This window comes from Canis lupus, chromosome 6, assembly GCF_003254725.2.
Source record: "Canis lupus dingo isolate Sandy chromosome 6, ASM325472v2, whole genome shotgun sequence".
Lineage (NCBI taxonomy): Eukaryota > Metazoa > Chordata > Mammalia > Carnivora > Canidae > Canis > Canis lupus.
In genome coordinates this window covers 23,768,277-23,782,806 of record NC_064248.1, presented here as the reverse complement: position 1 = coordinate 23,782,806, position 14,530 = coordinate 23,768,277, and the positions used below count along the sequence as shown (strand labels likewise).

The 14,530-nt window shown below is 37.2% G+C and overlaps 1 protein-coding gene across 12 annotated transcripts in view; it reads left to right on the top strand.

Annotated features, from left to right (window-relative positions):
• Positions 1 to 14,530, top strand: part of LOC112640269 (phospholipid-transporting ATPase ABCA3-like) — a 136,267-nt gene that overhangs the window by 72,843 nt on the left and 48,894 nt on the right. For 10 of the 12 annotated variants that reach the window (XM_025416264.3, XM_049111310.1, XM_025416258.3 and 7 more), the window contains 3 exons: positions 4,312 to 4,410; positions 4,881 to 5,049; positions 6,036 to 6,336. The exons of 1 other annotated variant lie outside the window; for it this stretch is intronic. In XM_025416264.3, coding sequence (XP_025272049.3) covers positions 4,312 to 4,410; positions 4,881 to 5,049; positions 6,036 to 6,336 — 569 coding nt within the window. The remainder of the gene's footprint in view (positions 1 to 4,311; positions 4,411 to 4,880; positions 5,050 to 6,035; positions 6,337 to 14,530) is intronic. One more of the 12 variants, XM_025416266.3, reaches the window with a different exon arrangement.

Here is a 14,530-nt window from a genome sequence, read left to right as displayed (position 1 = left end):
TAGAATAATGTGGTAGTGGAATGATATGCAGCCTTCCAAAGGAACAGAGACATAAGAGAGGTATCAGAATAGTGCTACATATCAGGGAATATTTATATGCTTAAAAATTCAAGAATTAGAGGCTATAAATATAAAGAGAAACCGGTGGGTGACAATGAAGATAAAACATTTTGTTAACTCCTACAAGTTAAAAGGAGGAAATGTGTTATTCCTGGTACAAAGTTTAAGCAAAACATAGTAAAGAGAGTAATTCAAGTATAGACATGCAACAAATATTTCATTTGCCTCAAAGCAGATCTCCTGATTGGTCTCAAGGTTTGTTGCCGACAATTACCTCTTAGATGGTGGAAATTAAAAAACTAACACTAAATCTAATTTCTGATAATTAAGAAAATGTTGGTTGAAGGAAAAGAAAGATATTTTATGGGAAATTACCACATCATGGTGAACTTCATGGCAGGAAAGAAGGAAGGATCTTGGTAGATTTAGGCACAGGCCAACATATAATTTCCAAAAATGGGAAACTTTAGAAATTGTGTTTTATATAGCCTCAATCAAATTAAAGAGGACATTGAATCTAGACCAGTTTGGAAGAGGGAAAATGAGATAAATGATGTGAAATTCCTGATTAGCTAATAAAAATATGACTAATAATTATGGAAGAAAAGGGAAGTACTGAAAGAGAACACTATGCCAAGAATTCTTCCCAGAATTCTGAGGAAAACTGCAAAAAATAAAGAGACTAATCAGTACATTACGACTACACACCCACAAAAATGTCTAAAACTGCACAGATAGACTATAGCATATGAACATGGTAAATGGACTCATTGCTGGTAGAAGCATAAAATGGTAAAACTGCTTTGGAAAATGAGTGGCCATTTTTACTAAGCTAAATATGTGATTATCCTATGACCCAGCAATTATTCCTAGTATATACCTTGAAAATATGTATCCATCAGAAGAGATGTGAAAGAGTGTTTGTATTTGTAGACACTATTCATAATAGCTCCAAACCAAAGCCACCAACAGGAAAATAGAAGAATATATAGCAACAAAAAAGAATAAAGTAGTGGTATATATAACATGAATGAATGTCAGACATTGAAACATTGGGTAAAAAAACTACCCAGGAAGTACTTTTTACCCAGGAAGTAGAATTCAATTCATATGAAGTTCAAGAAAAGAAAAAAAATTTTTTAGGGATATTTGGGTGGCTCAGCGGTTGAGCTTCTGCCTCCAGCTCAGGGAGTGATCCTGGAGTTCTGGGATTGAGTCCCACATCAGGCTCCCTGCATGGAACCTGCTTCTCCCTCTGCCTGTCTTTGCCTCTCCCTCTGTGTGTCTCTCTTACATAAATAAATAAAATTTTAAAGAGAAAAAAAGAAAAAAATTTAGTTATAGAATTCTAAAATTAAAATTATCTCTATAAGAGGAAGGCCTGGCTGGCTCAGTTGGTGGAGCATGTAATTCTTGATCTCGGGGTTGTTAGTTCGAGCACCACATTAGGTGTAGAGTTACTTAAAAGTAAACTCTTTTAAAATAATAAAGATGGGATGAGCACTGGGTGATATGCTATATGTTGGCAAATTGAACTCCATAAATAAATAAATAAATAAATAAATAAATAATAAATAAATAAATAAATAAATAAAATCACCATAAGATGCATACGTGTATGTGTGTGCATGCACATGCCTATGCAGGCACAGAGGAGGAAGTTATTGACTAAGAAAGGATCTGTTAGAATCCCCTTGTGGGATTCTGGATATGTTCTCTATCTTATCTGGATGGTTATCCAGGTATGTACATTTGTGAAAATTCATTTACAAGTAAGTATCCTTTGTTATGCCTCAGTTAAAAAAAAACCTCTTTATTAAAAGTATATATAATGATAAAAATTTTGTAATGGATAGCAGTAAGTACATCAAATGTTAACAGTGGTATACTCTAGCTGGTCACATTTTTTCTGTATTCTCTTAAGTAGACTATATATTGTCTTTATAATATCTATATATCTATTAAATATATACTTATATGTATTATATATTATATATAATACAAAACATGGGAAAAACAACTGTACTCAGGTGTTCAATTTTTTCTTTTTAATATTTTTTGTGTTCCTCTCTACTATAATATATAGAATATATATAATGTATGTGATATTTATATTTGTTAAATATATACTTTTTTGTATTCCATATAATAAAACATGTAATTAGAAAAATATGTTTTTCGGGATCCCTGGGTGGCGCAGCGGTTTGGCGCCTGCCTTTGGCCCAGGGCGCGATCCTGAAGATTCAGGATCGAATCCCACGTCGGGCTCCCGGTGCATGGAGCCTGCTTCTCCCTCTGCCTGTGTCTCTGCCTCTCTCTCTCACTGTGTGCCTATCATAAGTAAATAAAAATTAAAAAAAAAAAAAAAGAAGAAAAATATGTTTTTCATATTATGATTGGCTCATACAATAATCTTTTATTTATTACTATTTTTGTTCTTTCCTGAATATCACTAAGGAGCCTAGAGTGTGTTAATCAACATGTGATTGCATGATGACAAAATCAAGAAACTTATTTAGTTCTGAAGCATATGAATTAGAAAGTGAAAGTCTCCCATAATCATTCCCTATAGGAATAATCACTGGGAAAATTTCTGTGTGTATTTCTCAAGATTATTACATGCATTATACTGACATGAGTACAATATATTGCACATCACATACATATATTAACATGGATACAATAATAATAATTAGTTTTATAAAAATGAAATCCTATCATAATAATGTTCTGAATCTTATTTTCTTTACTTACGTGCATCTTTAGTCAACTAAAGATGGTAGTATGGTAGGACTTTTAGGACTTCTAATTTTTAAGATAACTGAAGAGAAATCTACACTTTACTTAGATCTTATTCTTTCATAATATACTGGAATTTATTCATTAAGTTGTTAATGGATATTTATCTCCACTTAGTGCTATATTTGTGCATTTTAAATCATCATACAGTTTAATTTTGTCATGTTTAATAAAACCAAAGGAAACAAAAATAAATAAATATGCCACCATATTAGTGTATTTACAGTGGGCATCTATGGGGCACGATATTACGATGTTTATATTTTTAGACATTCATGTCTAAGTTTTATATGATGCACACATATTAATTTCTTAACTAAAATTAAAGAAAAAGAAGAAAATGTATAAATCCTAGTTGGAAAGCCAAGCATTGGGAATAAAGAAGCACCAGAGGAAATGGAGTTGAAACATGTTAAGGGCTGTCATGTGGGTAGATTCTACTTGTTCTATATAATTAATAGTGTAGGTTTGTAACCAATGTGCAAAACTAGATCGAATTGAATGGAAAACAGTTTAAGTTTGAATACGGAGAAAATTTTGATAGATCTTCCCTAGAGGGAATTTTGAGTTCCTCCGTCACTAAATGTGCACAGTTTATATGTTCCTCATTGAGAACATATTTGATGGTTTTGAAACCAGGAGGTTTTGGAAAAGATCATCTTTTAAATATGAAGTACTGTAAAATCTTACCAGGAAAACAATTCTTTAAAAGTCTCAATGTCTCTACATTGCATCTGGCTCAATTTCTATGGCTTTTCTTGACTATTAAATCACTTGGTTCTCTGTATATCTCCCATTCCTACTGCAATTACTTCACTGTCTATGTGAGTGGCTTTTTTCCCCCCTATTAATTTGAATAAGTTTTTATTTTTTTATTTTTTATTTTTGAATAAGTTTTTACTTAAAAACTTACTGAGGGGATCCCTGGGTGGTGCAGCGGTTTGGTGCCTGCCTTTGACCCAGGGCGCGATCCTGGAGACCCGGATCGAATCCCACGTTGGGCTCCCGGTGCATGGAGCCTGCTTCTCCCTCTGCCTGTGTCTCTGCCTCTCTCTCTCTCTCTCTCTCTCTTTGACTATCAAAGATAAAAATAAATAAATAAAAAATAAATAAAAACTTACTGAATAATAACCATAGCATGTGTATGTAGTTGACAAGTTAATTTACGTGAGCTAGCTAGAGTTTTTAGCATATATAGAGTCTCTGTAGTTTATTAGAAGACCAACATTATGTATTTTCAGAAATTAAGTGGAGTGGGCCACATATGCCACAGCAGTTTACTAGTTTCTATTATAAGTATTGAAGTGAAGAATGAGCTACATTTCCCCACTGCTGAGGGGAAATCAGTTCAGAACAAAAATATATAAAAATGAAAATCTTCTAATTTGATACTAACATTTACTCTTCCCCTTCTCCTTTCCCTTCACCCTTCTTATTTTATTCTAATTCTAGCTTTGAAGCTCTGTTTACTGATCTGGAAAAGAGACGGTATGAGTTAGGCATTGCTAGCTTTGGTGCCTCTGTTACTACCATGGAAGAAGTCTTTTTTAGGTGAGCAAGTTAAAATAAAAGCCATTGGGGAGGAAGAACCACATCTTGGTCCCTTTTATAAACCCACCAAACTCAGTCACACATTAGAAATTTAAGCAATGTGGAGAGGAGGGAACTGATAGGATTTTTTTTTTTTTTTACAATAACAACACTGAAAAAAACTCATTTTAAAAAAGAACAGATATTTGACTTATTCAAAGTATGAATTAGACATTAATCTTTAATTTGAATGAGTTCAACTAATGAAACATTCAATACCTTGCCCTAATTTTGTCAGCAGTCCTGTAAGTGGTGTTTGGGAACCACTCCTCTACCAGAGTTACCCTGTTGCCTCCATATAATGCCTCTGCCAAGTCAGTAAGCAAATCAAGGAGCCTTCTGAGTTGAATGTTGTAACTTACATTCTCCAAAAAAAGATATTATGGGGTAGAGTTAAATTAAATGCTTTGCACCATTTTTTTTTTATGTAGAGTCAGTAATATGGAAGATTCACAAACAGATATCCAAGCTACCCAAACTCTACCTCTCTCTGTGATGAGTGAAGTCTCAATTAAGAACCAGAATAGGAATATGTCAAACAATAAGAGAGCAGATTATTCCTCCATGAATGAAAACCCTGCTATTATGTTTAATACTGGGGTAAGCACCTTTGCTAAGAAACCTGATTGATGTATATTTATTTGACGAGGGCACAAGAGGTACATTTTCTTTTATACTTATAAAATAAGTATACAAATAACCACTGCACCCTACCAGAAAGGGAGCAGTTTCTACCACAACCTAATTAATTTCCCAATGCAGAAGAAATGAGGTCTAGGTAAAAAATCTCAGCTGTCATTCTCACCATTGCTATTCCTCAGTCTTTTTTCTCTTAGAATTCTTTTTTATTTTTCAAATTGCTAATCCAGAAATTTGAGTTTTCTTTCTTTCACTAAAGCTGGAGTGAATCGAAAAGAGCATGATTTTTAACAATCAAACATGCCCAGTATTGTAAGTTTTTGAGATAGGAATTGATACTACATAAGAGATCTTTCCCTAATCAGTGCAGTCCTCACCATATGAAGTCCCTCTGAGATGCCTAGCAATTCTTTCCTTCTCCTCCTAATTATTTCTTCCTCCTATATAGAAGCCTGATTTTCTTGACTGGAGAAAATCATCTTATTGAGATTTTAAGTGTATTATATGAAAAGCCCGACCTTGAACACTGTATTATTAAATACAATAGAGATCAGCAAACTTATATAAAGGAATGATAATAGATATGTAAGGTGAAGTTGGCCACAAGGTCTCTCTTGGAATTGCTCTACCTGTCCTTGTAGCACAAAAGCAACCATAGACAATACAGAAATTAATGGATATAGCTGTGTTCCAGGAAAATTTGGACCTAATTTTTTACAAAAACATGTCATAGTCTGTTGACTCTTGCCTTATAAAGAAAAGACTGGTCATACTCTCATGTAGTATTATACTGTGCTTAGATTCTATTCTCAGTATTTATTTAGATAAATGTTATGTGTCTTCTCCCATAAAATTCCAGAGTGTTCATTCATCTTAATGAATTTCATCATGAATGATCTGTTTAGGTCCATGAATATGATAATATTGTTTCTTTCTTCCTTTTTTAGTATTCCCTCTACCACCAGCAGTTCTGGGCCATGTTCATAAAGAGGGCAATGTTCAGTTGGAGGAATTGGAAACTGATTTTGCTACAGATGCTGGCACTTCTAGGTTCCTTTATTTTTCTCTCAGAAGCTGATAAGCTTTCATATAATATTAATGAAAAGGCCAGAGAAATGAATTTGGATCAATATGGTAGAACAATTGTGCCTTTATATATTTCTGGAAATTCTAGTTTGGCCCTGATTATCCTAAAACATCTTAGAAGTATACTAGAGTCTGACAAACACACACTTAAGGAAGTACAAGGTAAGATTCATTAAGTAAAAAACACTGCTCTTAGATGAATATCTGGTTGTTTGATTTGCAAAAAAGGTCTTAACTGTATACTTCGCTACAGTATAACTAAACAGTGTGCTAGCTCCTCTGAATACACTTACTGTAGTAGTAATAATAATTCACATTTACTGAGCACTTGTTTATGGCAAGAGCCTAGCTAAGCATTTTACCTGTATATCATTTAATCTGAGCAATCACCCAGATTTAGCAGATATTTTTATTACTGACATCAGTTAAATGAGGAGGAAGTATCTGGGGTATCCTCCCAGATAATGTTTTTGTTTGTTTGTTTTCTTTAACTGCCTCCTGGTGAACAGTATTCTTTTGAGTTAGCAAAAATCTTGCAGTATTGGCAAGCCTGTGTGGTTATTTTTTTTCTCTTATTGAGTTTCTGTTGTGAAAATACATTTCAGAAATGTTGATTGTTCCTTATAATACTGATCAGAAGGGCAGCCCCGGTGGCGCAGTGGTTCAGCGCCGCCTGCAGCCGGGGTGTGATCCTGGAGACGCAGGATCGAGTCCCACATCCGGCTTCCTGCAGGGAGCCTGCTTTTCCCCTCCACCTGTTATCTCTGCCTCTCTCTCTTTCTCTTTGTGTCTCTCGTGAATAAATAAATAAAATCTTAAAAAAAAATACTGATCACAACCTACAAGTTGTGATTGACTGACTACAAATAATTGTCCCTGTTATTCCTCCACTGCAAATATTAGGTAAGCATTTGTTAACTGAAGTCACACATAAGGGCAGAGGATAAAAATAAAATCATTTTTTAAAATGCAGTATACTACTTACATTAAAAAGGTAAAATGATTAACTGAATATGATTCATTGTTATATTGATAATGAAACTAAAAATACAAGAGAATAATACAGTAGCCGCACTGATAGCCATTTTCAATTGTTACTGCTTGGTTCATTAGCTAGAAATTATCTAGCCATAATATTTAGACTTAACTACTCCCAGTTTGTTTTAAAAAATTTACATGGAGTTAGGAGGGGCAAGATGGCGGAAGAGTAGGGTCTCCAAATCACTAGTCCCCACCAAATTACCTAGAAAACCTTCAAATCATCCTGAAAATCTACGAATTCAGCCTGATATTTAAAGAGACAACAGCTGAAACGCTACAGTGAGAAGAGTTCGCACTTCTATCAAGGTAGGAAGACGGGAAAAAAGAAATAAAGAAATAAAAGGCCTCCAAGGGGGAGGGGCCCCGCGAGGAGCCGGGCTGAGGCCGGGGCGAGTGTCCCCAGGACAGGAGAGCCCCGTCCCGGAGAAGCAGGAGCTGCACCCATCTTCCTGGGGAGAAAGGCCTCGCAGGGAGTTAGAGCAGGACCCCAGGAGGGCGGGGATGCCCTCAGGCTCCCTGGGACACTAACAGGCACCTGCGCCCCGGGGAGAGCATGCCGAGCTCCCTAAAGGGCTGCAGCGCGCACAGCTGGACCCAGGAGCAGCTTGGATGGGCTCCGGCGGCGCCTCCGCGGAGGGGCCTGCTGCCGGGAGCATGATTCCAACAGTGCAGGCGCCGGAGCACAGGGCATTGGGGACATGGCCCAGGATCCGGCCTCCCTCCGGGACAGGCAGAGGCCGGGAGGGCCCAGGACAGCAAGGACGCTCCTGCCCAAGCTGAGCAGATCAGCGGCCCCGTCCCAGGAGCATCCAGCCCTGCACCAGGCAGCCCTGCACGAGGCAGAGCAGCTCCCCCAAGTGCTAACACCTGAAAACCAGCACAACAGGCCCCTCCCCCAGAAGACCACCTAGACGGACAAGTTCCAGGGAAAGTCAAGGGAGTTAAACTATACGGAATCAGAAGATACTTCGCTGTGGTTTTCTTTGGTTTTTGTTTGTTTGTTTGTTTGTTTTTGTTTTTGTTATTGTTTGTGGTTTTTTTTTTTTTTGCTTTTTGATTTCTGTTTGCTTCCCCCCACCCTTTTTTCCCTTTCTTTCTTTTTCTTTCTCTTTTTCTTCTCTTTTTTCTTCCTTTTTTCTTTTTTCTTTTTCTCTTTTCTTTCCTTCTTTCTCTCCTCTCTTTTTCTCCTTCTCCCAATACAACTTGTTTTTGAACACTCTGCACTGAGCAAAATGACTAGAAGGAAAACCTCACCTCAAAAGAAAGAATCAGAAACAGTCCTCTCTCCCACAGAGTTACAAAATCTGGATTACAATTCAATGTCAGAAAGCCAATTCAGAAGCACTACTATAAAGCTACTGGTGGCTCTAGAAAAAAGCATAAAGGACTCAAGAGACTTCATGACTGCAGAATTTAGATCCAATCAGGCAGAAATTAAAAGTCAATTGAATGAGATGCAATCCAAACTAGAGGTCCTAACGACGAGGGTTAACGAGGTGGAAGAACAAGTCAGTGACATAGAAGACAAGTTGATGGCAAAGAGGGAAACTGAGGAAAAAAGAGACAAACAATTAAAGGACCATGAAGACAGATTAAGGGAAATAAATGACAGCCTGAGGAAAAAAAACCTACGTTTAATTCGGGTTCCCAAGGGCGCCAAAAGGGCCAGAGGGCCAGAATATGTATTTGAACAAATCATAGCTGAAAACTTTCCTAATCCGGGAAGGGAAACAGGCATTCAGATCCAGGAAATAGAGAGATCCACCCCTAAAATCAATAAAAACCGTTCAACACCTCGACATTTAATAGTGAAGCTTGCAAATTACAAAGATAAAGAGAAGATCCTTAAAGCAGCAAGAGACAAGAAATCCCTGACTTTTATCGGGAGGAATATTAGGGTAACAGTAGACCTCTCCACAGAGACCTGGCAGAACAGAAAGGGCTGGCAGGATATATTCAGGGTCCTAAATGAGAAAAACATGCAACCAAGAATACTTTATCCAGCAAGGCTCTCATTCAGAATGGAGGGAGAGATAAAGAGCATCCAAGACAGGCAGGAACTGAAAGAATATGTGACCTCCAAAGCAGCTCTGCAAGAAATTGTAAGGGGGACTCTTAAAATTCCCATTTAAGAAGTCCAGAGGAACAATCCACAAAAACAAGGACTGAATAGATATCATGACACTAAACTCACATCTTTCAATAGTAACTCTGAACGTTAACGGGCTCAATGACCCCATCAAAAGGCGCAGGGTTTCAGACTGGATAAAAAAGCAGGACCCATCTATTTGCTGTCTACAAGAGACTCATTTTAGACAGAAGGACACCTACAACCTGAAAATAAAAGGTTGGAGAACCATTTACCATTCAAATGGTCCTCAAAAGAAAGCAGGGGTAGCCATCCTTATCTCAGATAAACTAAAATTTACCCCGAAGACTGTAGTGAGAGATGAAGAGGGGCACTATCTCATAGTTAAAGGATCTATCCAACAAGAGGACTTAACAATCCTCAATATATATGCCCTGAATTGGGAGCTGCCAAATATATCAATCAATTAATAACCAAAGTGAAGAAATACTTAGATAATAATACACTTATACTTGGTGACTTCAATCTAGCACTTTCTATACTTGATAGGTCTAAACACAACATCTCCAAAGAAACGAGAGCTTTAAATGATGCACTGGACCAGATGGATTTCACAGATATCTACAGAACTTTACATCCAAATCAACTGAATACACATTTTTCTCAGTGCACATGGAACTTTCTCCAGAATAGACCACATACTGGGTCACAAATCGGGTCTGCACCGATACCAAAAGATTGGGATCGTCCCCTGCATATTCTCAGAACATAATGACTTGAAATTAGAACTAAATCACAAAAAGAAGTTTGGAAGGACCTCAAACACGTGGAGGTTAAGGACCATCCTGCTAAAGATGAAAGGGTCATCCAGGATATTAAGGAAGAATTAAAAAGATTCATGGAAACAAATGAGAATGAAGATACAACCGTTCAAAATCTTGGGATGCAGCAAAAGCAGTCCTGAGGGGGAAATACATCGCAATACAAGCATCCATTCAAAAACTGGAAAGAACTCAAATACAAAAGCTAACCTTACACATAAAGGAGCTAGAAAAAAAACACCGAATAGATCCTACACCCAGCAGAAGAAGAGAGTTAATAAAGATTCGAGCAGAACTCAATGAAATCGAGACCAGAAGAACTGTGGAACAGATCAACAAAACCAGGAGTTGGTTCTTTGCAATAATTAATAAGATATATAAACCATTAGCCAGCCTTATTAAAAAGAAGAGAGAAAAGACTCAAATTAATAAAATCATGAATGAGAAAGGAGAGATCACTACCAACACCAAGGAAATACAAACGATTTTAAAAACATATTTTGAACAGCTATACACCAATAAATTAGGCAATCTAGAAGAAATGCATGCATTCCTGGAAAGCCACAAACTACCAAAACTGGAACAGGAAGAAATAGAAAACCTGAACAGGCCAATAACCAGGGAGGAAATTGAAGCAGTCATCAAAAACCTCCCAAGACACAAAAGTCCAGGGCCAGATGGCTTCCCAGGGGAATTCTATCAAACGTTTAAAGAAGAAGCCATACCTATTCTACTAAAGCTGTTTGGAAATATAGAAAGAGATGGGGTACTTCCAAATTCGTTCTATGAGGCCAGCATCACCTTTATTCCAAAACCAGACAAAGACCCCACCAAAAAGGAGAATTACAGACCAATATCCCTGATGAACATGGATGCAAAAATTCTCAACAAGATACTAGCCAATAGGATACAACAATACATTAAGAAAATTATTCACCATGACCAAGTAGGATTTATTCCCGGGACACAAGGCTGGTTCAACACTCGTAAAACAATCAATGTGATTCATCATATCAGCAAGAGAAAAACCAAGAATCATATGATCCTCTCATTAGATGCAGAGAAAGCATTTGACAAAATACAGCATCCATTCCTGATCAAAATTCTTCAGAGTGTAGGGATAGAGGGAACATTCCTCAACGTCTTAAAAGCCATCTACGAATATCCCACAGCAAGTATCATTCTCAATGGGGAAGCACTGGGAGCCTTTCCCCTAAAATCAGAACAAGACAGGGATGTCCACTCTCACCACTACTATTCAACATAGTAGTACTGGAAGTCCTAGCCTCAGCAATTAGACAACAAAAAGACATTAAAGGCATTCAAATTGGCAAAGAAGAAGTCAAACTCTCCCTTCTTCACCGATGACATGATACTCTACATAGAAAACCCAAAAGTCTCCACCCCAAGATTGCTAGAACTCATACAGCAATTGAGCAGTGTGGCAGGATACAAAATCAATGCCCAGAAATCAGTGGCATTTCTATACACTAACAATGAGACTAAAGAAAGAGAAATTAAGGAGTCAATCCCATTTACGATTGCACCCAAAAGCATAAGATACCTAGGAATAAACCTAACCAAGGAGGTAAAGGATCTATACCCTAAAAACTATAGAACACTTCTGAAAGAAATTGAGGAAGACACAAAGAGATGGAAGAATATTCCATGCTCATGGATTGGCAGAATTAATATTGTGAAAATGTCAATGTTACCCAGGGCAATTTACACGTTTAATGCAATCCCTATCAAAATACCATGGACTTTCTTCACAGAGTTAGAACATATTATTTTAAGATTTGTGTGGAATCAGAAAAGACCCCGAATAGCCAGGGGAATTATAAAAAAGAAAACCATAGCTGGGGGCATCACAATGCCAGATTTCAGGTTGTACTACAAAGCTGTGGTCATCAAGACAGTGTGGTACTGGCACAAAACAGACACATAGGTCAATGTAACAGAATAGAGAACCCAGAAGTGGACCCTGAACTTTATAGTCAACTAATATTCGATAAAGAAGGAAAGACTATCCATTGGAAGAAAGACAGTCTCTTCAATAAATGGTGCTGGGAAAATTGGACATCCACATGCAGACAAATGAAACTAGACCACTCTCTTGCACCATACACAAAGATAAACTCAAAATGGATGAAAGATCTAAATGTGAGACAAGATTCCATCAAAATCCTAGAGGAGAACACAGGCAACACCCTTTTTGAAATTGGCCACAGTAACTTCTTGCAAGATACATCCATGAAGGCAAAAGAAACAAAAGCAAAAATGAACTATTGGGACTTCATCAAGATAAGAAGCTTTTGCACAGCAAAGGATACAGTCAACAAAACTAAAAGACAACCTACAGAATGGGAGTAGATATTTGCAAATGACGTATCAGATAAAGGGCTAGTTTCCAAGATCTATAAAGCACTTCTTAAACTCAACACCAAAGAAACAAACAATCCAATCATGAAATGGGCAAAAGACATGAAGAGAAATCTCACAGAGGAAGACATAGACATGGCCAACAAGCACATGAGAAAATGCTCTGCATCACTTGCCATCAGGGAAATACAAATCAAAACCACAATGAGATACCACCTCACACCAGTGAGAATGGGGAAAATTAACAAGGCAGGAAACCACAAATGTTGGAGAGGATGTGGAGAAAAGGGAACCCTTTTACACTGTTGGCAGGAATGTGAAGTGGTGCAGCTACTCTGGAAAACTGTGTGGAGGTTCCTCTAAGAGTTAAAAAGAGACCTGCCCTACAACCCAGCAATTGCACTGTTGGGAATTTACCCCAAAGATACAGATGCAATGAAACGCCAGGACACTTGCACCCCGATGTTTCTAGCAGCAATGTCCACAATAGCCAAACTGTGGAAGGAGCCTCAATGTCCATCGAAAGATGAATGGATAAAGAAGATGTGGTTTATGTATACAATGGAATATTACTCAGCAATTAGAAATGACAAATACCCACCATTTGCTTCAACGTGGATGGAACTGGAGGGTATTATGCTGAGTGAAATAAGTCAATCGGAGAAGGACAAACATTATATGCTCTCATTCATTTGGGGAATATAAATAATAGTGAAAGGGAATATAGGGAAGGGAGAAGAAGTGTGTGGGAAATATCAGAAAGGGAGACAGAACATAAAGACTCCTAACTCTGGGAAACGAACTAGGGGTGGTGGAAGGGGAGGAGGGCAGGGAGTGGGGGTGAATGGGTGACGGGCACTGAGGGGGGCACTTGACGGGATGAGCACTGGGTGTTATTTTGTAAGTTGGCAAATTGAACATCAATAAAAATAAATTTATTATAAAAATAAATAAATAAATAAATAATTTACATGTACTTTTCTAAGTTGTGCTCTTATTATCTTAGCCACAGAACCTTGTATAAGTGAATTCTAATTTTATATGGGTTCTCTCTATTCTAACCTGTATGCCGTTTTTAACTGAATTTTTTAGGATAAAGATAGAGCAAGAAATCCTTTATAACTTGCTCTCTCTTTTCCCCAAACTACAAGAAAATGTTTTGCATAGCAACTGTGTGGCACAGTGGGTTGAGCATCCAACACTTGGTTTCAGCTCAGTTTGTAATCGTGGTTGTGGGATGAGCCCCATGTCAGGCTCCATACTCAGTGTGGAGTCTGAGATTCTATCTCCCTCTCTATCTGCCTTTCCCACTCATGCACTCTCTCTCTTCAAATAAATAAATCTTAAGGAAAAAATAAAATATTTACTAGGGAGGAAATAGATTTCTAGGTAATTTCTCATCTCTAGCTTTCTTCTCAAATAGTACATGCATTTAATATGGGGAAATCACTGCTAACTTTTTAAGCAAAGCCATAAAATGAATGGGTATGTGCTTTAGAAAGGATATGGACTTATAATAACTGAAAAATACCACCTGCCCTCCCAAACAGAAGTATACATTTTCTCTTCATCCACAATTTAGATGAATACCTCTTTTTTTTGGAATTTACCTCACAGAATTACAATAACACATTTTTCATGCGTCTCTCAAACTAATTAGGGAGAGGCCACAACTTCTTTTATATCTCTAGATCCTAACCTAAATTCTGGCATACAATCAATGAGTGTATAATTAAATATAGTCTTACTAAATTGAATTAAATGTGAGGGAATGATTCCAAAGGGAACAGATCCAATGTCAATGAAGTCAACTGGGATAGAATTGTGATAATCTAGGCAAGAGAGGTTAAGGCTGTGAAAGAAGGAGAAAAGAGATTTGAAATATATCTGAAGAGAACTAAAGTAGATTTTGTTTTCTCTTTAGAAGTGGAGGAGAATAAGAACCATTAACACTGAATTTAACACTTCAGCTTTTTATTGTGAGATAATTGTCAACTTACTGTTGTGAAAAATAATACTGAGT